At 32.5% G+C, this 23,331-nt stretch overlaps 2 protein-coding genes across 5 annotated transcripts in view; one reads left to right on the forward strand and one right to left on the reverse strand.

Annotated features, from left to right (window-relative positions):
* LOC106052330 (PAX-interacting protein 1-like) lies at window positions 1-15,641 on the reverse strand. The gene is made up of 21 exons (XM_056044663.1): window positions 15,436-15,641; window positions 14,117-14,254; window positions 13,765-13,808; window positions 13,222-13,282; window positions 12,817-12,930; window positions 11,352-11,665; window positions 10,216-10,525; window positions 9,605-9,821; window positions 8,939-9,030; window positions 8,544-8,639; window positions 7,981-8,115; window positions 7,524-7,645; window positions 6,788-6,972; window positions 6,253-6,296; window positions 6,047-6,126; window positions 5,567-5,663; window positions 4,264-4,432; window positions 2,890-2,990; window positions 2,240-2,374; window positions 1,285-1,360; window positions 1-577 (listed from the first exon to the last, which is right to left on the reverse strand). The coding sequence occupies exons 1-21, from the start codon at window positions 15,526-15,528 to the stop codon at window positions 492-494; spliced, it is 2,709 nt and encodes a 902-aa protein (XP_055900638.1). The 5' UTR covers window positions 15,529-15,641; the 3' UTR covers window positions 1-491.
* Window positions 15,642-15,900: 259 nt separating this feature from the next.
* The window catches only part of LOC106058205 (uncharacterized), a 29,738-nt gene continuing 22,307 nt past the window's right edge, over window positions 15,901-23,331 (forward strand). Inside the window, exons 1-9 of one of the 4 annotated variants that reach the window (XM_056043274.1) lie at window positions 15,901-16,410; window positions 16,533-16,761; window positions 18,591-18,714; window positions 19,359-19,469; window positions 20,229-20,327; window positions 20,925-21,059; window positions 21,216-21,248; window positions 21,881-21,975; window positions 22,984-23,065. In XM_056043274.1, the coding sequence (XP_055899249.1) occupies window positions 16,589-16,761; window positions 18,591-18,714; window positions 19,359-19,469; window positions 20,229-20,327; window positions 20,925-21,059; window positions 21,216-21,248; window positions 21,881-21,975; window positions 22,984-23,065 (852 nt within the window). In that variant the 5' untranslated portion in view covers window positions 15,901-16,410; window positions 16,533-16,588. Of the gene's footprint in view, window positions 16,762-18,590; window positions 18,715-19,358; window positions 19,470-20,228; window positions 20,328-20,924; window positions 21,060-21,215; window positions 21,249-21,880; window positions 21,976-22,983; window positions 23,066-23,331 lie in introns of all 4 variants that reach the window. The other 3 variants (XM_056043275.1, XM_056043273.1, XM_056043276.1) reach the window with 3 other exon arrangements.

Raw genomic sequence — 23,331 nt, forward strand, 5'->3', positions numbered from 1 at the left:
CAAACAATTATTCATATAAAGCACATCGTATGTCAGTCAGGTTTTTTTTTTTCTTTTTACAAATGAACACATAAATATTTGAATGCTTGTTTTGCAACCAAAGAGGTAACATTTTTCTTTGTTAAATTTGGCAGAGCACTAAACATCTATGAAGGGACTGTACAATATTCTAGAAAGGAATTAACAAGATGAAAGAGCTATACATATGTAGTCTTTTTCTGAAATTGTGTCAAATACATTTTAATGGAACGTCAAATATTTTAGTTATGTACAATGTCTGCATTAAGTTTACAAACATACATCTTTCATCAACTGCTTCTTTTCTATAGGCATTCATTCTTAGCACCAAATGTCGTCTGACTTAACACTCTCCAATGAGTAAATGAATTGTTTTCACATGACTACGTAGCTTTTTACAGTCAAATGTTCAATGCATTTTGTTTTCCCAATCACAGTGAATCCTTTTTGGGGTAGATGCTACCTGAGTCTATTCATTGCGTGGTGACGATTCTGAAAGTGTTGTAATCCACTTCTTGCCTCATAACTCCAGTCAGAACAAATTCAGCATTGAAAACAGCTAGAAATGAAATGAAATGACCATTTCAAAGAATGTAAATATGGCAAATGATAGAAAAGCAATGTTAGTTACAAAAGCTAAGCAAAAAAAATATTTATATAACAACTACCACAACAATATGTCAAGTTTAAGACTAATAACAAGGAAGTTAATATATACACATTTTTTTGGTGTCAGAGAAAACAGAGTCTCATTGTTACGCTTCTTTATGTTAGACAATATTGTGAAACATTAACTAATCTGATTTTGTGTTAATTTATATTTGATAAATGAGCATTTGATAAAAACTAACGTCCAAACCGCCAGATTAATAAATTTAGTTCTTGCAAAAACATCCTCTAAAAAATGTAGAGATCTAATGTAAATCTCTAGTGAGCACTAATAACTACTTCAACAAATGGACAAGCTATGGATAGTCAATTAAAAGATACGATAGTCACTGCTCAAAACCATGGCAATAACTTACTAATCTTAGATAGTTGCAATAACAATGTTAGTAAGGAAGCTGTACTTAAACAAGTTCCCATATACTTTTGTCTCTTGCATTCATTGAAAGAAAAATCAGTAATGTTCATTAACCAGTGATTCTGACAAAAATTCTTATATGAACATTTTGAGGTCTTGAAGCACTTACATTTTTAGGTATGGCCACACTTTTAAAATGTAAAGATGATAAAAAGAAATGTGGGAAAATTTCCTAGACTTACGTATTTTTCTGTTTCTGAGATCAACTGAAAGATGTAGATCATTAAGACATGTGATGACAATAACTTTGGGATGGCCCTGAAATGTATAACAAGAATTTAAAAAAACTTTTGTATGACGCATCTTTCATGCTGAAGAATGCGCTGTGTGTTTTGGTCCAATCTCTTTTGTGGACATGTGAGAGGGGAATCTGGGAGAAGGTTTCCGTGCTGCCTTTAGGCACTCAGTAAACACAAAAAGTAAAAAAAAAATTTAAGTTCCCCCGTCAGTCCATGCGGTCTATAGGGCAGTTGATGTGAAGGTCATCTGCTTCTGTGGCCCATGGTTAACGAGGGTGTCATAAGACCAGCACAATGGCCAACTGCCTTTACTTTTCCAAGAGGCGCCCTAAAGATAACGAAATTAAAAATCAAAGTCTTCAAAAGGACTTGAACCTGGGACCCCTTGGTTTGGGAGTCAAATGCTTTACCACTTGGATACTGCGCCTCCTCTGCTAACACAACTAAGCTCATGTTGGGATTCAAATTCGAACCCACTTGATGGTAGCCAAGCAGTTTTCGCCCCTTAGCCACACATCCCACATTAAGAAATAATATCTGCGATGTGGTACAATTAAGAAAGGACTAAGGTTTATGCATACTTTTTTTTGTCCCAGAAATATCCAATGATTCTTCTTGAACAAAACTTATTACAGTAGAGTTAGCACAAAATAATCCCAGCCCATTGTTACTGAAAAATATTGTAGGCTAAGAATAAACAAAGCTACTGGGAGTTCACTAAATAAAGGTTGGTCATTCATTTCACTAGGCTGAAATTAGGTTCGATCAGATTTTATGGGAACTAAGACTATGGGGTACAAATACTTACAAACAACACTGCACAAAAAATATTTTCTAAAAACTATCAAGTTTATTTAGTGGGTATTAAGACTTGTGAAATAAAAAAATACAAACCAACCTTCTCATCCACTGAAGCTGAGATTTGTTTGATAGTGGGCCTCCTCTTGACTACGATGCCCCCAGCACTTTCTATTATGCTCGTCAACTCACAGATGGGTGGAGCTACACTTGGTGTAATGTAAAATGTTAACCCCTAGAAAAAGGAAACAATGTTGTTTTAAGAAGTGATATAAATAATTTTAAAAACATCATCTTTTATGTTGTTTTTAAATGCATATAATTTATTTAGAAATGTATTGCTTAATCCTAGAGTTAAAACAACATATTTTTAAAAATTCACGAAAAAAACTTGTGGAGCACTATAAAGGTAAGTCTGATAGCCAAGCACTATAAAGGTAAGTCTGATAGCCACACCTAAATACAATTATGAATGGTTTTAAAAATGTATTCTGTATCGTAAATGTTAATCAAGAGTTTATCAAGTGTATCCATAGTTACACAGCAGAATGTTCAATCAGTGATCTACACTAGAACATATCACAAATTATAGGGCAGATTAATCTTCCTAGCATCTCAGCTAACCTTACCTCCAAGAAAGAGTCTGAGTGTCCCTGTAGAGATATTAGGATAGCAACCAACCTGTAAACCACATTATATTATTTTTTAACATGAGTAAAATCAGTCCAGACATTTCAAAACTCCACCAACCTGAAATAAAGGTTTACTTCTAGCTCTACCCAAAGACTCAGACAAGGTACAGTTAAATGCTGCTTCACCACTTTCATCTTTAAGTGCATAATCTGACTCATCTGTAACACACACAATTAGAAATCTTGTAAAAAAAACAACATAAAATACATAACAGTGAGAAAGTAAGTAAATTTCCTTCTAGATATAGAGGTCAGTGCACTCTGTGATCACAAAGTTTCCAAAGCTAAATATGATCTAAGGTGTCTTAATGCTAGCACAATGACCATAACTTTAGTAAACACACACACAGATTAAGTGTTAGTATAGTAGGGTGCACTAAGTGTTTGGAGAAATAGTAAAATCTTGAATTTTAAATCCAATCCCTAGTTGCGATTCAAACTCAAGATTCTCAGGTTGCTGCTTTGTGCTTTATCTGATATCCATCTCTCCTAAGGGAAATATTGAGAGACTTAAAAAAAAATCTAGTCCTATGAATAAATGATATCCACTTTGAAAAACTGTCTTTTGCATACCCCTCCCTATTACTCAAAAGGCTTTTGTTGTCTTTAGTTCAGACTTTATTTTATAAATCTTTCCAAACTTTAATTAATTAATTTTTTTTTCATTACCCCTTTACTTTCAAACTCCTAAGTAAATCTTTATTAATTAGTGGTACCATATATTTCAAAATTACACCAAAGAAGCAACATGTACACATACAAATTGGTTCCACTTTTTGATTTTGTACACATACATAATGGTAATCCTGATAAAAAAACAACTTTGATACTTTTAGAGGTTTGGAATTAATGTGAGATTAAAAAGAAGTTGAATACTTCAAAAAGGGTAAATGATTTGGAGAATTGCTGGTGTTAGGAGACATAGACGAGTAGTTAGAATAAGACAGCAAATACAAGTTTAGTGACACTGGCATAGTGACTACAGGGAATCTCAAGTTGTTAGACATTTTAAATGTAAATCTGTCACTCATAGCCTTCATTATCATTTGAAAGTGTCTGAGAAGCCATGCAACTCTACAGACTTGCATGAGTCTTAAGTGTTCTTAGTCAGAGCACAACACTGGGTATGCTAGTCCAGGAGAAGAAAACTAAGAAGTTTGTAATGTTACAAAGACAACTCAAGAAAAGTTCCTAAATATTTTTTTCCATCAATGAAAGCTGGAGTGTTCAGACAGATTGTTATACCGTACATGAAATGTTGATCAGTAATATTCTTCAGTGTATTGGGGATAGATCACCTAGTCAAGCTTGCCAGAAGAAAATCTGAGTGGACTGGCCAATCTTTCTAGACACTCAAGTAGATGGTTTCTGAATGTGAGGAGTAAACCCATCACACAATGGAAGAGCTAGAGGATAAAAAAAAGTTCCCTACCTAAAAACCTCTCCTGGATGCTGCTGTCTTCCAGCCATTCTTTAGTAACAACATAGCGACACGTATTGATGGCCACAAAAAACTTGATGGTTCTCACTAGACTCGGACAGACCAGGTGAGTGCAGTGCCTTGGATTAGTCACAGTACAGCCCCCTAGCTTCTTGACAATCTGCAAGATAACATTATCATCATTTATAAACAATTGGATTTACAAAACTTTTTTTTTTGGTCACATTTATATAAACTGCTTATTTTAGAATGGGTAGGTATTTTGTGGGTAAGTTTTTATTTAGAAATGATGCAAGGTTTCACAATGGATTGACTATTTGTTTAATAGTGATCTATACTCATATGTGAATTTAATAATGAATTTTAACAGAAAATATTTGAATAGAAAACAATAGTACAGTGATAAAAAAATGTCTTTAAACAATAGATATTACAAGATGCCAAAACTTTCCAGCTTCTACCACAAATATATGTCACTATCTCAGAGAAGCCTGCACTTTACGCCAGCAGTCTCGCTGAACAAGAATTAGAATGGAAAGGAAAAAGAACAAGACTGTAGCTCTGTATTTTATCCAGTTATCTCTCCAACCTTGCTTCAAAAGTCAAGTATTACAAAACACATAAGACCTGCAGAACAGCTTAGTTATTTTACTGGGACACAGATTGCAAACTACCATAAAGCTGCAGAATTTAAAAGTAACTCGGACAGAGAGAAACAAAATGTTAAGACAAGTGTTTGGGATTAGTCAGTGGTAGTTCTTCAATAATTCACCATCAGGGTAATATGTTACATTTGAATTAAGATGTTACAACAATGATCTAGGAATAAGATCTAACAAAATCTTAATAGGGATACATTTCTGATCATTAGATACTTACTAGATGTAGTCTTGCTAGTAACTGTCTATATAAATTAGATACTTACTAGATGTAGACTTGCTAGTAACTGTCTATATAAATTAGATACTTACTAGATGTAGACTTGCTAGTAACTGTCTATATAAATTAGATACTAGATGTAGTCTTGCTAGTAACTGTCTATATAAATTAGATACTTACTAGATGTAGTCTTGCTAGTAACTGTCTATATAAATTAGATACTTAGTAGATGTAGTCTTGAAGTAACTGTCTATATAAATTAGATACTTACTAGATGTAGTCTTGCTAGTAACTGTCTATATAAATGAGATGCTCTCTACTTTTATCTCACTAAAATCAATCTAATTAGATCTCCCTTATAATTGACTGCCAATTAAATACTTAATACTACTCGGTCTGCTTACTGGATACTTACCGTCTCTAATCTTGATGCTTGTGACTTGGAGTATAGCGTAAACAAAACTTTTGGCACACCAGGATCCACATCTGGTGGAAGTGTGGTGGAGTCAACTCTTCAAAACAAAAGTCAAACAACTTTAATAATAGATTTAACATATACTGCACACAAAAAAAAAAAGAAAAAAGCTAAAGTCCTTTATAAAGAAACTATGGCTTTGATTTTTACTATGGTGAAGAGGAGGGGGGACATAATGGAGGGTGTACACAGAAAATGAAAAAAAAAAAAAAAAGAGGAAAGATTTAAAATAAGTAAGTCTGAAACAAGTCAATATGTTAACACTGTACACTAAATATAACAAAGACATTTATTATGAAGTAAATGTAAAATGAACACTAAATGCTAGCGATGGCTGTCCTAAGAAGATTAATGAAGTTTTTCAAAAGGGACTTTACATTTTTTTAAATGGTAAACATAAATATAAAAATGATGAATTACTTTTGCCTTTTCGGAGGTGATGGTCCATTATTAATTGTGTTCTCCTGGCCATTGGTAGCTTGTATATGAGGCTTAAATCTCTGTAAGGACAAAAGTTAAAGACAAAATGTAGCAAGGCTTGTGAAATTCAGAAAAAGACCATAAAATACAAATTCTGTTCAATCAATATTAGCAAGACACTAAAATGATCTCAATAAAACAAGCACCTTCCATGTTTCTTTGGTGATCTTCAAAGTTGTTTTCCAACCACCTGAAATATAAGAAAAGAAAAAAATCAGAAATATTCTGATATTCTTAATACTCAATAAACTTACCTAGACATAAACACATTTTGTACTGTAGTGATTGAATAGGCTGGAGCATAGAAGTAGCATAATCGAGAATTTCTGTAGTGACGAGACGCTAGATTAAAAACATTATCACACATTTTAGCTAGGAGACAGAATAAACGGACAATAGATGACTCAGACTGCATACAGTAAGGGCGTAATTTGTTTCTAGAGGACTTTTTTTCTTCAGTGGAATGAAATTATTTAATGTTCATAATAACATGTTCTGTTGTTTGGTAAAAGTCTAAAGTTAAATCTACTTAAGGTAATATATTAGAATCAACATAAACAGAGCTGGAAGAACACTTCATACTCAACATTAATAATACCGACATAGAACAGTACCTACATACAAAAATTACCTATAAATATTATAATTTGGTAATAAAGATACGAGACCCATGCAACGTACCCATTAAGTGTGTCACTCTGGTCAAATCCATGTGGAATTCTCTCCCTTGGCCCACTTGCAGGTAACGCACATGGACAGGAAGCCGCAATGCATCCATGTTGCCTAACACTAGGTCAGAGAGCCACTGGACGTTCACAACTGCTATTCTCCACTCTTTGGCTTTCTCAAATTTCATACCACCAGGCCTGAAAATATGTTAAATCTCATGCCTTAGTGATAGGATGACAATAAGACTGCATAAAATAAGCAAAACAAACAACCCTATATAGAGTTTTCTATTATTACGTCTAACAAAATAAAAGCAGTTTGAGTTGTATTTTACTTTCCCCAACTAATATTATGTACTCTATGTTAGAGATGTGTGGACTCTGATACCCTAAAAATAAATAGATGTTCTAAATCCCTGTCCTCACTGGGATCAGCAGCCAAGTGTTTTCCCCCGCTGCCTCCACACCAATAGTACAATGGTGTGGTACATTTTTATTTGGAAATATACTAAAACTGATTTGTACATCCCTTTTATAACTCAGTAGATGCAGGTACAACACTTTAAAGATATGATTGCACATCCAACATTAGATGTGAGGTAGCAGTAGAACTGGATAGAGAGCTACATGAATGAAGACAACTAGTGTTCCAATAGCAATGAGTTTACAATTAAAAATTAAGTACTACAGACAACTATTGTTCCAATAGCAATGAGTTTAGAACTAAATTGAACAGAAAGTAGATTTACTTTTTACAAATGAGTGCTGAGTTGTGATGTGTCATGTAGCCGGTGTACTTGGCCCCAATAGCATTGATCATCTGTTTTAACCTAACTCTTTCTTCGCCATCAAAGTTTGTCACGCTTATCATCTAGGGAAAGACAAAGCAGGCACACATACACAATTAACAGCCTGACCAAAAAAAAATACATATCATTAACATGCTGACAGCTGCAGCTGTTTACTTAAATGTAACAGCTGAAGCTGTTCATCAACATGATTATTATTAGGCTCGTAACATACATATTAAATTATATAAAAATTACTAAAGGTCTATAAAAATACTAAGAAAAAAATATGTAAAATATTGTAGCTCCATAACTTCCAAGCTAGTATTTATTTATTCTTTTAATCATTTTTAGAACTAAAAAAAATTAATTTTAGAAATTTCATTAATGCACAAAAATATAGAAATATATGTCCTACCTGATTAAAACCAGGTTTTTCTGAATGAAATGACAATGGAAGGTGGAGAGCTTGCCAGGGTGGAACCATTTTCTTTTGAAGCAAACAGTCATTCAACCAGAATGCTGTAACAACACGTTTACCTTCTTTCAGGGCCTAAATGTGATTAGGTACAATAAGATTTCTTATGTTTTTAAAAGTAAAGTACATGAGAGGATAAAGGACTTAATTGTAAACGAAAAAAAACTTTGTAAAAATTTGTATTAAACTTATATATATAATATATATTCAATTAAATATAGAAGGTACCAATATTGGTATCAATATCTCAGATTTAAGCAGGATTCTGTGATTTCCATAGCAGGAGTGCTAATACAATTTTTACAGCAAAATGTTTTTAGTCTAATACAGTTGTTATTGGCATCTACTAAGATATATGGCAGGAATTTACCTTGCTTTAAATGAAGTAGGCTTAAAACTAATTTTACATTGTCACATTAGAATACTTATTGGACAAATAAACTGACTGGATTGAGACAGAAAATTGTAAAGAAATTAAAAAAAAAATTCTTCAAAGTACTGACCATTTTGAAGACATCAGATTTCTGATTGGCACACAAGACATGACTGACTCGATTACAATAAGAAGTTTCGACTTGCCCACCATATTGTTCAATAACCTGAGGAATCAATCAAAGGCTTTCATTTGGTAGTCTTCAAATATTTAACAGCCATAACACTTGCCCTAGGATAGATAACCTAATGATTTATTTTCAGGTTACATATCTCACAAATAAAAGAAAATTTATTATTTTACATGATCTTAGCTGCCATTAAGAAGAATTAAAAAGAAAAACAAATGTTTGTATGTTGTTTAATTTTCTTAAACATTGTTTACAAATAGGCCAAAAATTTGTCATAATAATATGCTTAAGAAATATTTTTAAAATCATTATTTACAAAAGAAATATTTTTTTACCTTTTTCCATGCTGCGACTTCCTCTAATCCAATAATATTTTGGTAATCAACTATACAAAACACACAACCAAGTAGACATAGGTCTGGAGGGACTGGAAGTGGAAATAATTCAATTCTATACTGATTGATTGTTAATTTGACACCTCTGTACTATTTTAGACAAAAAGTCTTTTTAAATCTTAAAATTTAAAACTGTCCTATAGTATTTTACTTCTTTATTATTATTAACTAAAAAAGTAAAAAAAAAGTATAGATGATGAGACATATCTAAACTTTTTGCTCAAAATTTCAACTATGAAGAAAATAACAACATTTTTTCTTTTCAACAAATGTGCAAAATGTTAAGTGAGTAGTATTAGCTAGAATGTAACTTAACACTGAAAACAAAGCCCTAAAACAAATAATACACAAGCTTACAGATTGGACCTCTTTTGAGCAAATTTTGCTATGCAATAAAACTAATTAAAAAAAAAAAATTAATGTTGTAATGTATACTGATTTATAGAAATGACCTTTTAGGCAGAGGCAACAAAATGTTTTAAAATTGGTTTACATGTATGTGCATACAATATGCACAGTTATTACTCAAAGCTGTTATGTCTTGTAACCAACAAAACAATATACATATAAACACACTGAACAAAAATAGCAGTCAAGTCTAATCACCATTCTCTTTAGGGTCATGTCCATGATATAACGGTCCTGGCGGAGGAGGCTGTGGCCCGCTAGTGGCTGGAGGGGGAGCACTGGGAAGTGGGACAGCAGGAGGCTGATGTTGTGGAATAGGAAGAGGTGCTGCTATAGGTTTAGGTGGGAAGGGGTATTCAGGTGGGGGCGGCCGTGTCTGTGATGGCATTGTTGGAATGGCAACTAAGGGATTCATCTGAAAATAAAATGAGCATAAAATCTTTTGATTTTGTTTTTCTTTTAAATTGTACAATAAGGGAAATAAATGTACACATACATAAATTTTTATTTATCCTATGCTTAATGATATTTGTATCTAAAATAAAACTATTTTGATCAAAGAAAATATGATTAAAAAGTCTAATCCAAACAGTCGAACTGATGAAATTTTCAATCACAAATTTGATTGTTACATATCTGTTACTTCAGTCAAGATTCCTTTTATTAAAGGGAAAATTATGTGTTGAACAACAGAGGCCCACAAAATTCTTCAATCACACAAACTTCTTTGCAGCTAGGCTCTAAATCATTTACAAAACAGTGTGTCTTTTTTAAAAAGGCTAAGCATTTATTTTCCTATCCTGCTTTACCTTAGGCCCTTGCTGTGGCATTGTTGATCTGACTGGCACACTAGAAGCTGGTGCTACAGCTCTGTTGGTGATGTTTCTTAATGTGTTTCTGATGTTGCTTTGGTCCATTCGTGGCTGCATTCCAACAGGTGGGATTGGTGGTAAAACTCGGGAAGCACTGGAAGATCCTGGGGAATTTACTGGCTGCAGTGGCACACTGAGGCGTTCAGGAGTGGTGGGCTCAGACGAGGATTTACTGGATATTCTACTGCTAATTTTCCGAGCCAAAGCTTCTTTTGCACTCGGTGTGTCTGGCCGAGGACTTTCTAATCTGTATTGAAAAATTCAAATGCTCCATTTCAGAACAGACAGAATAGAATTTAAAGTTTTGAGTCTTCTTCCCTCCTGTTTTTTTTTTCTTTATTGAACAGTTCACAACTTTATTTATTACAGATGCCATCATATAAAATTTAACCAACCCTTAAAGCAATGCCATTCAGTTTTACAATATGAACAAGATTTTTACCCCCCTCCCCAAACCTGGAGTCATGTCCAATTTTTATCTTCACTTAGACATAGTAGAAAAAAAGAAAAGTTTAACCTCATTAGAACTCATCGTGGCATACTATAAAAGATCAGGGAATACTGTCCATATTTTGTAAACATTCACAACCAATGGAAGCTTCAGATTTTTTACCTATACTCTGTCCATGTACAAAACTCCGGTAAAAGTAAAGGTGCCTAAACTTCTAATCTACGGGTCCAAATTCTAACCAATTTACCATATTAACCAAAACGTTAGCCATTCACCTGTTTCAGTGAACTATGGTTACTTTTCAGTACTAACAACCAACTCATACTTTCCCTTACAACTGTCAGGTATCCATTACAACTAAAACCTTGAATTAAATATCAATCTTCATTGGGATTAAAAACTGACAACAGAAGCCAAGTGGTCACTTATAATCCACCACACTCTCATGTTTAAAAACTGACAATAGAAGCCAAGTGGTCACTTCTTTTTAATGTCAAAATGGAGATACTGCTATCAGAAATACATAAACATAGCCTTGGTAAAAAAGAGACCACTTTTCTGTAGACAGTGTTATATTGTCCAAAACACTAGCCATCAACATGAGATCAATTTCAAAGCGTACCTGTCATCCAACTGACCCACTTTGTTGTTGCCCATTCTGACAGAAAATATGCTGTGGTTGGGGGAGACATCCATCATCTCATGCGGGGGTAAGGTATCCATGAATGATGTGTACGGTGAATCCAGGTCATATTCAGGAGGAGGCTCTGGCATGAGATTTGGCGGGCTTGGTGGCTGTGGTTTAGGAAATTGCAGGAGCTTAGGATGGTAGATTTCCTCATTTTGTCGCTCTGACTTGGCAACAGAGTCCACAATCCAATCAGGTGTGACTATTTTAATTGTGTCTTTATGTTCCACTGCTGCTGTATATTTAGCCTACAAGGAGACAAACAAATCAGCACTTACAATATTTTATGTAGTAGGATAGTAAGTTAAAGAATGTTAAAAAGACTTTCACCCAAATGAAATGCAGAGTCGATAATAGAGTCACAGCAACAAAGCAAACAAAAGAATGACTAACTTTAATAACAACTTAAAGTAAAATTCAATCATTCAATTAGGTAAAATGGCTTCTTCAAATAAATAGAAATTAAATGAACTGACTAAAAATCTTTTTTTTACCCTTTTTATATCACAGCAATGTTTTAGGTTTCCAGATGTTTTCATGATATTTTCATTGACTAAACAGCTATTTTTAGTATTGGAAATTTTGTACAAGAGTCCAGCATAAATATTATTTCTGCATTTTGTTTCCCACATATTTACTACATGCAATCCATAATGTTATTAGTAACAAAGAGAACTTGATTAATGAGCCACAAGCTTCAGGTAAGAGTTATTAACTATGATAGTGACCAAGTTCAAATAGCTCTAAGAAGGACTCAAAAATTGCTTTTCTTAGTTAATCTGGTTGACTGGTCTTGTAAAACCAGCAAAAGAGGTGAAATTTTAATTCAAAATGCCTTTTAACCCAAGAGGCATTAAAAAGGAAAACTTAAGTTTAACCTAAACCCTCTTCTACATGGTGCCTGGTTGGAGACGGTTCATAAGAGGAGATGAATAGAGAAACAAAAGAGAAACCCTGGAGAATAAAAACAGCCTGAACAGCCCAGTCGCAATCCACACACTGTTCCTCAAGGGGCTTTTCTATGGTGGATGTGGTACAGAGAAGGGAAATGAAGGGGTTTTCCTATGGTGCTCAGCCTTCTGCCTCCAGTGTCTTTGGATAAGAATATGAGCCCCTGGCAAGACAGGTGCAACAAATCTGCATCCGATGGTTCGAACAGGTCAGTAGAAGGAAACTTCTATTTCTCTAAGAGTGTCAAGAGACCTAGTCTCAACTCCTAGGATAATTACAAGTTTTTGCCAGTCGTATGGTATTCTTGTTAACAATACTGCACCTTTCATAAGAATCTCATAAGTAAAATTAAGACAAGCTCTTTTTTTATTTGTCCTGAACTGCTTAGCATGTTCATATTAAGCAAATGTATGCTTGCAGATAAAAATGAAGTGATTAAACCACTTACACTACTAGTGCTAGATGTAATGAGGTGTGTTACTGTTTCATCTAGGTCAGACTGACATCTGGCACCATGGTAAATCAGCATGCCCCAGATTGCTAGAACATCTTCACTGTCAAGCTGTAAAAAGGAATGAATGAATACATTCTTTACGGTCACAGAATAGGCTTGATATATGGTACACATTTTTCTTATCCTCAATGAAAGGAACAATTTCAGGTTATTTTGCTTTAACAAAACATCAATGACTTTACAAACAGATGGATATGTTTAGTCAATATAAATATCCTTCCCAGAAAATAATATATTACTATACAACTATAACTACCAGGATTTCTAGAGTTCTTAATTTTAGGACAATAAGACAAATAGAAGTGCACACATATACATTAAAGTCTGATAAAATCTTACCTCTGAGGGACATGCCACAATCCCGGAAAATAATTTTCCTTCCAGAAAAAAAATTTCTTTTCTAGAACATGGTTAAGGTTGCAAATGAAAAGGTTGAACTTGGCTTGGCTACTTATGAAGGGGGCTCGACACCCGATTTGGGCAGAGTTGTATTTACTGAGCACCTAAAGGCAGCACGGAAAACTACTTCTAGATAATCCCCCCCCCCCCCCCCAACTGGTCAACAAATGAGGCTGGACCAAAGCACTCTGAGCATGTTATAAGCATGAAAGTAGCGCTGTATAAAAGATATAATTTATTTTATTTATTTATTCATGTATTGTTTTCAAGTATGAGTAATTGTACAGAATTTCAAATTGATCCAAGAATGGGAAGTTCTTGTAAAAAGTAGGTCAAATTTACCTTTTATTTGTTTGTATCAGATTCTTTCAATTGTATCTATAATCTATACATAGGTAAGTGATACTGAGACCAAAAAATAGATTTGTTTATGTAATGGAATAGTAATTTGGTTTCTTTATTAGAATAAGCAAACAAGGATACTTAAGTTGTTTCTTGCACTTTGCAGATAAAATCACCCATTCACTCTAAATAAAAAAAAGAAAAAAAAAAGATTACAGCTTAGACTAATTTTAATAATAATTAAATTTTTATATATAAGAATGTCAAAAAATATTCAGGGGTTCTCGGGTTACAGCATTGATCTGTTCCTATGTCACATTGTAAGCTCATTTTTAGTGTAAGTCGTACATTGTAACCATGAAACATCCTGGCATAAAATGAGGACCTCATGTGTATGTGAAGTAATTTAATAATTTAACATACTTGAAACTAAGAAATGGGTGAAAATCAAAATGTATCTTTCATTCTATAATTACAAACACTAGAAACTTACTGATACAATTGGGAGTTCAAAGAGTTCTTTAGCCTCGGAGTAATCATCTGAAGTTGTACTGTCAGCAATGACAATGCTGACCATCTCACTGAGGTATGAGTCTCGTTTTGCCCCATTCTGATCTAATAAGGATGTTACCTAAAATATTTAAAAAATGAAATAAATTCTAGAATATTGTCTCTATTGGATGCATCTAGCAATGTTTGCACAACCATGGTTGCCATGGATAAAATAAAATATGAAAATCTCCAATCATTTTAATTTTTAATTTGATCTTTAAATCTAGATTATTCAGTAGGAATGAAATAAAAAAACAACAACAATACACATTCTAGATCTGCATGGTTTAAAAGAAGAGAAGAACCTAAAATAAAAGATTTTCTGTATGACTTGTAATCTAGATATATATCTACTATAAACTTAAAATCTAAGTACTAAATCTAGTCTAGATTATACTGACTAGACTAGACTGATTAGAGTCACTTTCACTAGATAGTATCTAAATTTCTAACTTTCATTTCATTCATGATTCTAGATAAATCTAGATCTATCAATCTATCATTTCTATGTAGAAGTTATTTATATAGAGTCTAGACAATAATTCACAATATTGTCAATATGTCAATATAGACAGTAGATATCTATAGTCTATAAGAGCTAGATTTATTTTATATTATTATATATAGAATCTAGATTCTAGATCTAGTGTCCTAGGCCTAGGCTGAAAATGAAATGGCTGAAAAACTAAGTAACTCAAGATTATTATTATATCATAATTAAATATAATATATCTAGATCTAAATATTTATTATATAATATAGTAATATAAAATTATGATTATCTAATCTAGATTCTATATTACCTTATATTTATATTATTAATAATATATGATTATCATTATCTGATACTGATACGGAATTTTATTGAAATTATTATTTATAAAATATTATAAATAATAATGATAAGACTAACTAAGAGTAAGAGTTATCTAGTAAGACTAGAGTCACTAGACTAGACTGTCACTTTAAGTCTTTAACTTTTTAAGTTAGTGACTAAGTGACACTAACTAAACTTGATGTCTGACTCTTGACTAAGTGACTACTACTCAACTAGTACTACTGTACTAGTACTACTCACTAGACTCACTAGTGACAGTAGTCACCTGAGTAGTGTCTAGAGTCTGTAGTCTAGTGGCAGTCTAGTTCTAACATAAGCCTAACTAAGCCTAAGCCAAGCCTAAAATCTAAGCCTTACTTAGTCTAAGGTCTAAGTCTAAGTACTCTAAGTTTAAGTTAGAAAGTAAGTTAGTGAGTAAAAACCTTATCGCTAATATTTCCGACAATGTAATACGTGACGCCTTTAAAAACATCATGCTGTAAATCATCATGATTAGTTTCTGTGTCTGATCCCATTTATGTTTGAAAAGACTACAGGTTTAGATCTAGATCGAGATATCTAAATCTAGCATTAGCAAAGAAATGTCCATTTTTCGGTGAAAATTCCGCGTAACATACGCTGATTGTCTGCTCTTGATATGTCTATCCAAACAAAGGTAGTAAATCTTTATATGTGTATCTGGATTTAAAGGTTAATTAATATAATAATGTACAATATTTAACTTCTAAATAATCAGTTTTAACAGTAATGAGTGGAAAATGAATACATTTTTGTTAGATCTAGTCAATTTTTTTCAATGTATTTAAATGAAAATATTTTCATTTTTTTAAGAGCATTTTGCAGCATACGTACTAATACCTATAGGGGGAATTGTGGTTGCGACCAAATAGATGTTTACTTATGGCTGACTCGCATTATCTATCGAGATAGACTAGTATTAGACTAGTAGAGCTACAGCTCAAACTGCTCCAGACGAAAATGCCAGTATATCTCAAATAGAAACAGATCTAGAAATTGAATGCTCAAGACTTGCTGATTTCCGTCTTATCTTATATGTTATAGACGTTACTTCAAAAAAGAAGATGATTACGTCTCGGCCACAGTGACAAGGCTAAAGCTCTTCTTGATCTGTATAATGATATAATGTATTGTGAATCATGAATGGTGACATACAACCCAATAATACATTCACTTCATTCATTCAGTCACTCAGAGTCACATACTGACACTGAAATTTATTTGATTCACCTACAGTCTATTTTGTTCTATTAAAATTAGTGATTAAACTTGAATTGTAAAATACTAAATTATATACTAAATAATCCCTATGCCCTATATGATGAGTCTTTGTGGACTATTGGTTTTGTATGCACCCATGTTGCATATTAATAGTACAGGTAGATCTATGAAAGAAGAAGCAATAACGCTATTACTATTTGATTTATAATGTAGGTACCTGATGGCTGCTAACTCTTTTAAAAAATTCTGCATTCTGAAAATTAATCTTTGTTTAAAATAGGCTTTTAATAATTCCACCAAGAGTCTAGGTCTTCCTAAAAGCCCTACAATTCTAAAATGTCAATGAGAACCAGGATTCGGGGATTCACAGCATGGGTAAACCTTCGTTTGATGCCCTACAATCAGTTGATGTCAAATGTACTGATGGACTTATTGCTAGGCACCAGCATGAAACATTTGATGGAGAGTATCACTGGAACAAGTATTAAAAGACTTGACTCCATGGATGGGTATGTAAGCCTCCAATCACTTATTAAAGTAGAATATAAAGTACAACAAAGTACCCCATTAATACCTTGTGCTCTATAGGACAGATGATGTAAAGGTGGAATGTGTGGCTGATAGGCTTAAACCGAGACCATTCATTTTAGAAGGCCACAACACTGACATACAATGTCACAACCTGTGGGCAGTTTAGATCAATAGCTTATTGCCACATCATGTAAGTGGTCAGGCCTGCTATAATGATTCTTCTTATCTCTGCCTGTGGTCCCTTCTGGGGCATAGGCCACCAACCAGCTTCCTCCAGGCATCTTGGTTCTGGGCCAGCCTCTCCAACTGTCCCTACATCTATAACGATTGATCTCGCTTAAATACCTTGGCTACCCATCAAGGGGAATTGAGTTTGAAATCTGACTAGAGCTTAGTTGTGTTTGCTGAGTACCTAAAGGCAGCATAAAAACCTTCCCCCACTGGTCTGCAAAGGAGATTGGATCATAAGCATGAAAATTGAGCTATACAAAGCAAATAACAATAAAAAGTCATGTTTGTCTAGATGTCTGTTAATGAGGGTGTCACATAGCAAACACAACACCCAACTGCCTTTAATTTCCCTAATTAATGCCAGGTACTCATTAGAGTTGGATGAACTCTAAGGCATCCTAGAAATTCCAAAATTCAAAATGTCTTCATCAAGATTTAAACCCCAGAACCCTTGGTTCAGAAGTCAAGCACTTTACCACTCAGCTACCATCCCTTCAAAGTAGATTTAGATATAATAAAGATGTTGAGACTATTATTAGATTTTTCTTTATAAAATATGCTGCAGCCAAAAAAAAGTTTAAACGTAAAACCTTTAGATAGTCACATAAAATGAAATAGACTTGCACATGATTGGATAAACAGTGAATTGTACAAAAGTACTATACTATATTTCAAAGATAATTGAGACATCATGTTGTGTTCAAAACTAAAATGGATACTGGTAGTAGACATTCCATGAAAAATTTCAGTAACTTAAAAGACAAATATTATATATCTATGTACTTCATGATTTCCTGAGCAATTATTGACAATAAAACTCAGAAAGTTAAGTATCCTAGTCGGCTGTGCCTAGTCATTGGTGAAAGCTCCTAATGAACTCAGGTAGTACAACGTAAGCTTTACACATGTTTCTTTAACAGATGAATATCAGAAATTGTCAAATTGAAAATTGCACCAAATAACATTGGGATATCTTAAATAATATAAAATTAAGGCTTACAGGCAGATGATTGAGTGACAGTTGATTTGATACTGTAATGATTGCATTTTACTTAATTACTTAAGCTTAATAAATGAAAAGTAAACCTTGCTTTGTTAGAAGAAGTTGTAAGCAGGTGGACTTGAAGCCATATGAAAATTAACTTTAAAAAGACTTCTACATCCTTTATTTTCTTTGAGATCTAGCACTTAACATGCTTCTGTATATGATTGCTCATAAAAGCGTAAACCTGCAATTGTATCAAACTCTTTGAAATAGGGTATAATAAAAGAATGACAATATTAATCAGTTAGAACAAAAATAACAGGAGTCTAGGTTAAGTCAAGGTTGTAGGTCTATGTTTACTCATCTTCAAGTAGGTTAAAGGGAATCAGTTGGCTAATTGATAAAAAAAAAAAAGTAAATGTAGTTGGTCACAGTACTGAACCAGTAACTGTAAAAACAGGATTTTAATTTTACTAGCACCTGAATCAATGACTCTTGCAGGAAACTTAACTTTTACTTAGATATTAAACTAGTTTCAGGTGGAGGGGGGGGGGTTATAGCTAAAAATCTATATATATTATATTCCTATAGTTTGTCACCTCAACAAATACAGACAAGAATAAACTGGGCTATTGAGGAGCTCAAAAAATGTGAGATTCTTCCTAATGATGTTTATGTTGACAGTAGGTTGTTCGCCATGAGGAATGCAGATCATGTAAGTTGTAAATTTGTAACTATCACATGGTTTTCTTCTCTTGATCATTGAAGATGCTAATTCGTTGATGGTGCTGAGGAGTGCTAAAGTTGTATTCTCTTTCTTGATATGTCAGATGTTTTAAGAAGTTACTTTGACATGCCGGGGATTCTATAGATGTATATCTTTAGATTTAAATACTATCTTATAGATTGAATAAGTGAAGATCCTTTAAACAAAAATACAGAACTTTAATTCAAAAACTAGGAATCACTGCAATGTACAGTATTTACAATAGTAAAATCTATCAAAAATAAAATATTCAAATTTACTACTAGATTTAATACAAATACAAGACTGATCTCTATCAATTCTAACTCAAGACTAATCTACATCTTATCTCTACCAAATTTACATCTAGACTGACTTTTTCTTTATTCTCGCTCCTGTGTGTCTGCTACATAATTGGAAATTCCGAGGTTGACCTTAACCTGGAATAGGGTTTATTTTAAATTATTTAATGTTTTAAATTAAAACGTGAATATTTCAAATTGATAAGTGACAGTAACCAAACTATTTCTTTTTTTAAGGTAATTAAAAACGAAAGTCTATTTTTGTTTAAAGGGAATAAATTAAATATTTAGTACATTTTGTTTATCCTTCAGGTTTTTGAGCTGCTCTGGAGACTTATTTGTCATGACATCTGGTTTCTTTGGGAAAGATACGAGTACCTACAACATGATGACCCTCAAATAATCACACAAGTACCTTTTAAAGTAGGTATATACATTTCAAATTTGTGCTTATATTATCTATAGCCTAAACTCCATAGTCTCATAGAGTCAGCATTAAATGCAGCCAGACAAATCATGCAAGCAGTTACATTTGTGGCAAATATCTTCTGAAAAAAATAAGCAGTGAGACATGAAGATGATATTTGCTTAAATCATAAAGTAAAATGCATGGTAGCATCAACATATATATAAAGTTGGTGTAAGTGAATTACATAAAGCCAGAAAATGCATTACTATGTCATTCAGAATGCAGAAGAAGGCAGCTCTATTTGTTCCACCTGTTTAATTAGATACTGCATTGAATCAAATAGAAAAATTTCTTCAAATGTTTTTTTTTTTTTACTTTGACTTTAATAAGATTTTTTTGTCCACTATGGATTTTGTTTTTCATGCTGCTGTTTTTTAAATGTCTCTGACAATCCTTTGGAAATACATAATGAATAAATAGTTGTATCCCGACCCTCTTGCAGGCAGAGTTTACAGGCACCATCATGATGACAGGGGCAATCACAGTCTGGTCATGTGATAGACATCAAGATCTACATAATACTCAATATGCTTATAATTATTTAGATCATTTGGAAGATATTTTCTCACATTAAATTATCAATGAATTAAGGTTATAAACAGCACTCGTTCTAGTTTGAATGTTTGTTCCATAGTTGCACTGCACAGCAAAAGTCATTGCAACATTTTAATATATTACTTATTTTTCATGTTTAATTTGCTTCTTTTTTTTAGTGGACTCCAGACCCTCCACCAAAAGTTCAAAGAAAGGATTTAAAAAAATCATTGTTATCAGGATTTGGCTCCTCTGCTTTAGTATCACCTGGAGAAAGTGTAAGCTGTTTATTTTAAAATGTAGCAAATTATAATATATACATGTCAGCTACCGGGTATTCAAAATTCTGAGCCCCTCCTCAGGATTTCATTTCTTTTTTCTACAAATATGAAAAACTTCCTTTTAAAAGCTGATTAAATTCAGACATGAGAGGAATAGGCCACACTCAGCTTTTTTTTTTGTGTTAGCTCTGAGTTTTTTTACAAAGCTTGTATAAACTCTCGTGATGCTGTCTGTTTAGAATTTTGAACACATTATTTCTCCCACTTCCCATTCTGGGATCGATTTGAAACTTTGCACAATTATTTATTGTTCTTAGCAAAACATGAATCAATAAAAGAAAATTAACCAATTAATTTATTTATTTAATTAATTTTGTTTGATATAAAAAAAAAAAAGAAATATATCTTACACTATTGAGATAAGTGGCTGTAAATGTGGAGCTTTTCTCCTTTAAAGTACCTTTTTTTATTTTGCTTGTTTTTTTTTTCCTTGCTCCCATACTCTCTGCTTTATAGCACAAAACTTCCACAGATCCATGCTTAAATTAATTTCATCTCAATTATAAGATAATTGTGTACATAAAATATCTCTAGAATGTGGAGAATTCAACCTGGATTAAGTTTGAAAAGAGTGAGTTTATGAAAAACTTTAAAGCAAAGAAGTTGGAAAAAGAAAAGTATCCAGAACCAGAAGCTTGTATTTTAGAAATAGTTAACAGTCAACTTAAGGTGATTACTTAACATCTATGCTAGAAACATTTCTTTATTGTCTTTTAAATGTAACTATGGCCTTAAGACTTTCTAATTAGTTATTTTGATGTTTTAATTTCACAATAATTGTTTTTTTGTTTCTTATATGATTGATTAAATTTCAATTCCTCTTAGAAAACAAATGAAGGTAAAAGGATCTTTTGTTCTGTAAGTATCTGTTTCTATTTTTTATTTGAACACAAATTTTATTGCACTCTCTTAATTGTAAATGTTATAAATATGATAAACATAACTTTTCTTCCTATGAATTTCTTGTAATTTAAAGCTTTGATTTTAAATATTTTTTGTATTTGCTTTTGTTTAGCCCACCTTTCATACTATAGCATGCTCAGGGCGCTCTGGTCCAATCTCTTTAGTGGACATGTGGGAAATGGGTTATCTGGGAAAGCAGCTTTTAAGCATTCAGCAAAACACAAATCAGCTCAAGTTGTTTTTTCCAATCATCAGCATACCCCACAATTTCACACCTAAAGTTATAAATAGATGGAGCTTCGTTTCTTTTTTTGATGTAAACCTTTTCCTGGCCAAGTAATGTTAGTATTATTCTAAGTCTGTTCCAAAATGGAATTAAGATTTGCTTAATTTCTGTATTAAAAAAACACTTTGAAATAGAATTTTTAAACTATCTATCTGTTTATTGAAATTGAATATGTAACTTTTCATTGTTGAAACATTTTTTACTCACTTTTTTCTTTTAATGTTAAAAAATAGAAAGTTTTTGTATAATATTTTAAGTCATGAAACAAACAATTGAGCTCTTAATTTTAAATGAATTTTAGTGTTTAGATGACCTTGTTGACAGCCGCATTCTTTGTGCCCTTTTGAATTCCTTTGTTCCTGATACATTCATAACAAAGCTGCTTTTAAATGACAGGTAATTCATGTTTATAGTTATTTCAATTCAAATTTCATACAGAATCTTTTAAATATATCTACATATAACATAGAAAAGAAGGAAAAATGAGCAGGGTTTAAACCTCTTCAGTGTCTTTTATGGCCATTTTTTAGTTGCTCATTTACAACTTTCTAATAATTACATTTTAAAGAAAAAAATAAGTGTTACAGAACTGTTATATGCTATCCCTGGTTGTCAGTGGCATTCTCATTTCATATGTAACTTATGTATTTAGAAATTTAAAAAAAGTAAAGTTCCCCTATCAGACCTTGCAATTTATGGAGCAGATGATGTAAAGGTCATCTGTTTCTATGGTCGACGGTTAATGAGGATGTCATGTGGCCAGCATAATGACACCAACCACCTTTACTTTTCCCCAACTAATGTCAGGTACTAATAGAGCTAGGTGTACTCAAATGTACCTAAAGATCCCTAAATTATTTAGTATTTAGAAATAGAATAGCTAATTAACTTTATTGTTATTAATAAATAACCATTGACATATTCTAAATATAAATTACATTGTTTATTAATAATAAATTGTAGATAAATATAGATGTTTAGTCAACAAAAGAACCAATTTTATACAATAAATACCCCAATGTCAGGTTCCTTTGATATTTAGATATTAACTAGTCTTTATATGGTACATCACAAAAAAATGTGTACAAATTAAAAAATAATAATCTTAACTTTGACAATATTAATTTATGAAAGATGTTGGTCCTATAAATCGTATAATACTTTTGTTTTACAAGTTTCAGACATTCATAAGTTTATTTCCTCCTGCAGAACAGGAGATGAGGTTGGGTTTAAACTCAGGATGTCCATGATGATAGTCCGAAGTACTTACCAGACAACCAGCTAAAAGTCCTCACTAGGAGGCCAACAAAAAAAAAAAATTTCTCAATATCTACTCTCAGAAACATATCATTTATGTTTAAATCTTAGAAATTTGCTATTTTAGAATTCATTTTTTTTCTAAAGATGGACAGTCAATCTTGTATTGAAAACAGCAGAGAAAATGTTTTATATAGATACACCATTTGACTCTGAAGACTTAGTTGAGGTAAGTAACATAACCCAAAAAAAAATTCATATTTCATAAAGTATTTCATATTCATTTGTCTCATCTGCATTGTTGATAACATGCTGTGTTTAGTTAAAGTTAAAAATTACCTTTAGGATTAAGACACAGATAGAATTGAGTTATGCTAAGTTTGTATGGTAAACTTATACCATTGTGATTTCAAAAAATATTTTTCATAGAAATGTTGTTGTTTAAATGAAATAAATGTGGAATCATACTTGTTATTTCTTTGTAGCACTTGTTTT

Source organism: Biomphalaria glabrata, chromosome 10 (assembly GCF_947242115.1).
Source record: "Biomphalaria glabrata chromosome 10, xgBioGlab47.1, whole genome shotgun sequence".
Lineage (NCBI taxonomy): Eukaryota > Metazoa > Mollusca > Gastropoda > Planorbidae > Biomphalaria > Biomphalaria glabrata.

Excerpts from the sequence above, each read along its gene's own strand:
- LOC106052330 (XM_056044663.1), bottom strand. The coding sequence starts at position 15,528 with ATGGGATCAGACACAGAAACTAATCATGATGATTTACAGCATGATGTT. Across the intron at positions 7,646-7,980 it reads AAAAACCTGGTTTTAATCAG|ATGATAAGCGTGACAAACTT; the intron begins GTAGGACATATA and ends GTCTTTCCCTAG. Across the intron at positions 6,127-6,252 it reads TCACCAAAGAAACATGGAAG|AGATTTAAGCCTCATATACA; the intron begins GTGCTTGTTTTA and ends TTGTCCTTACAG.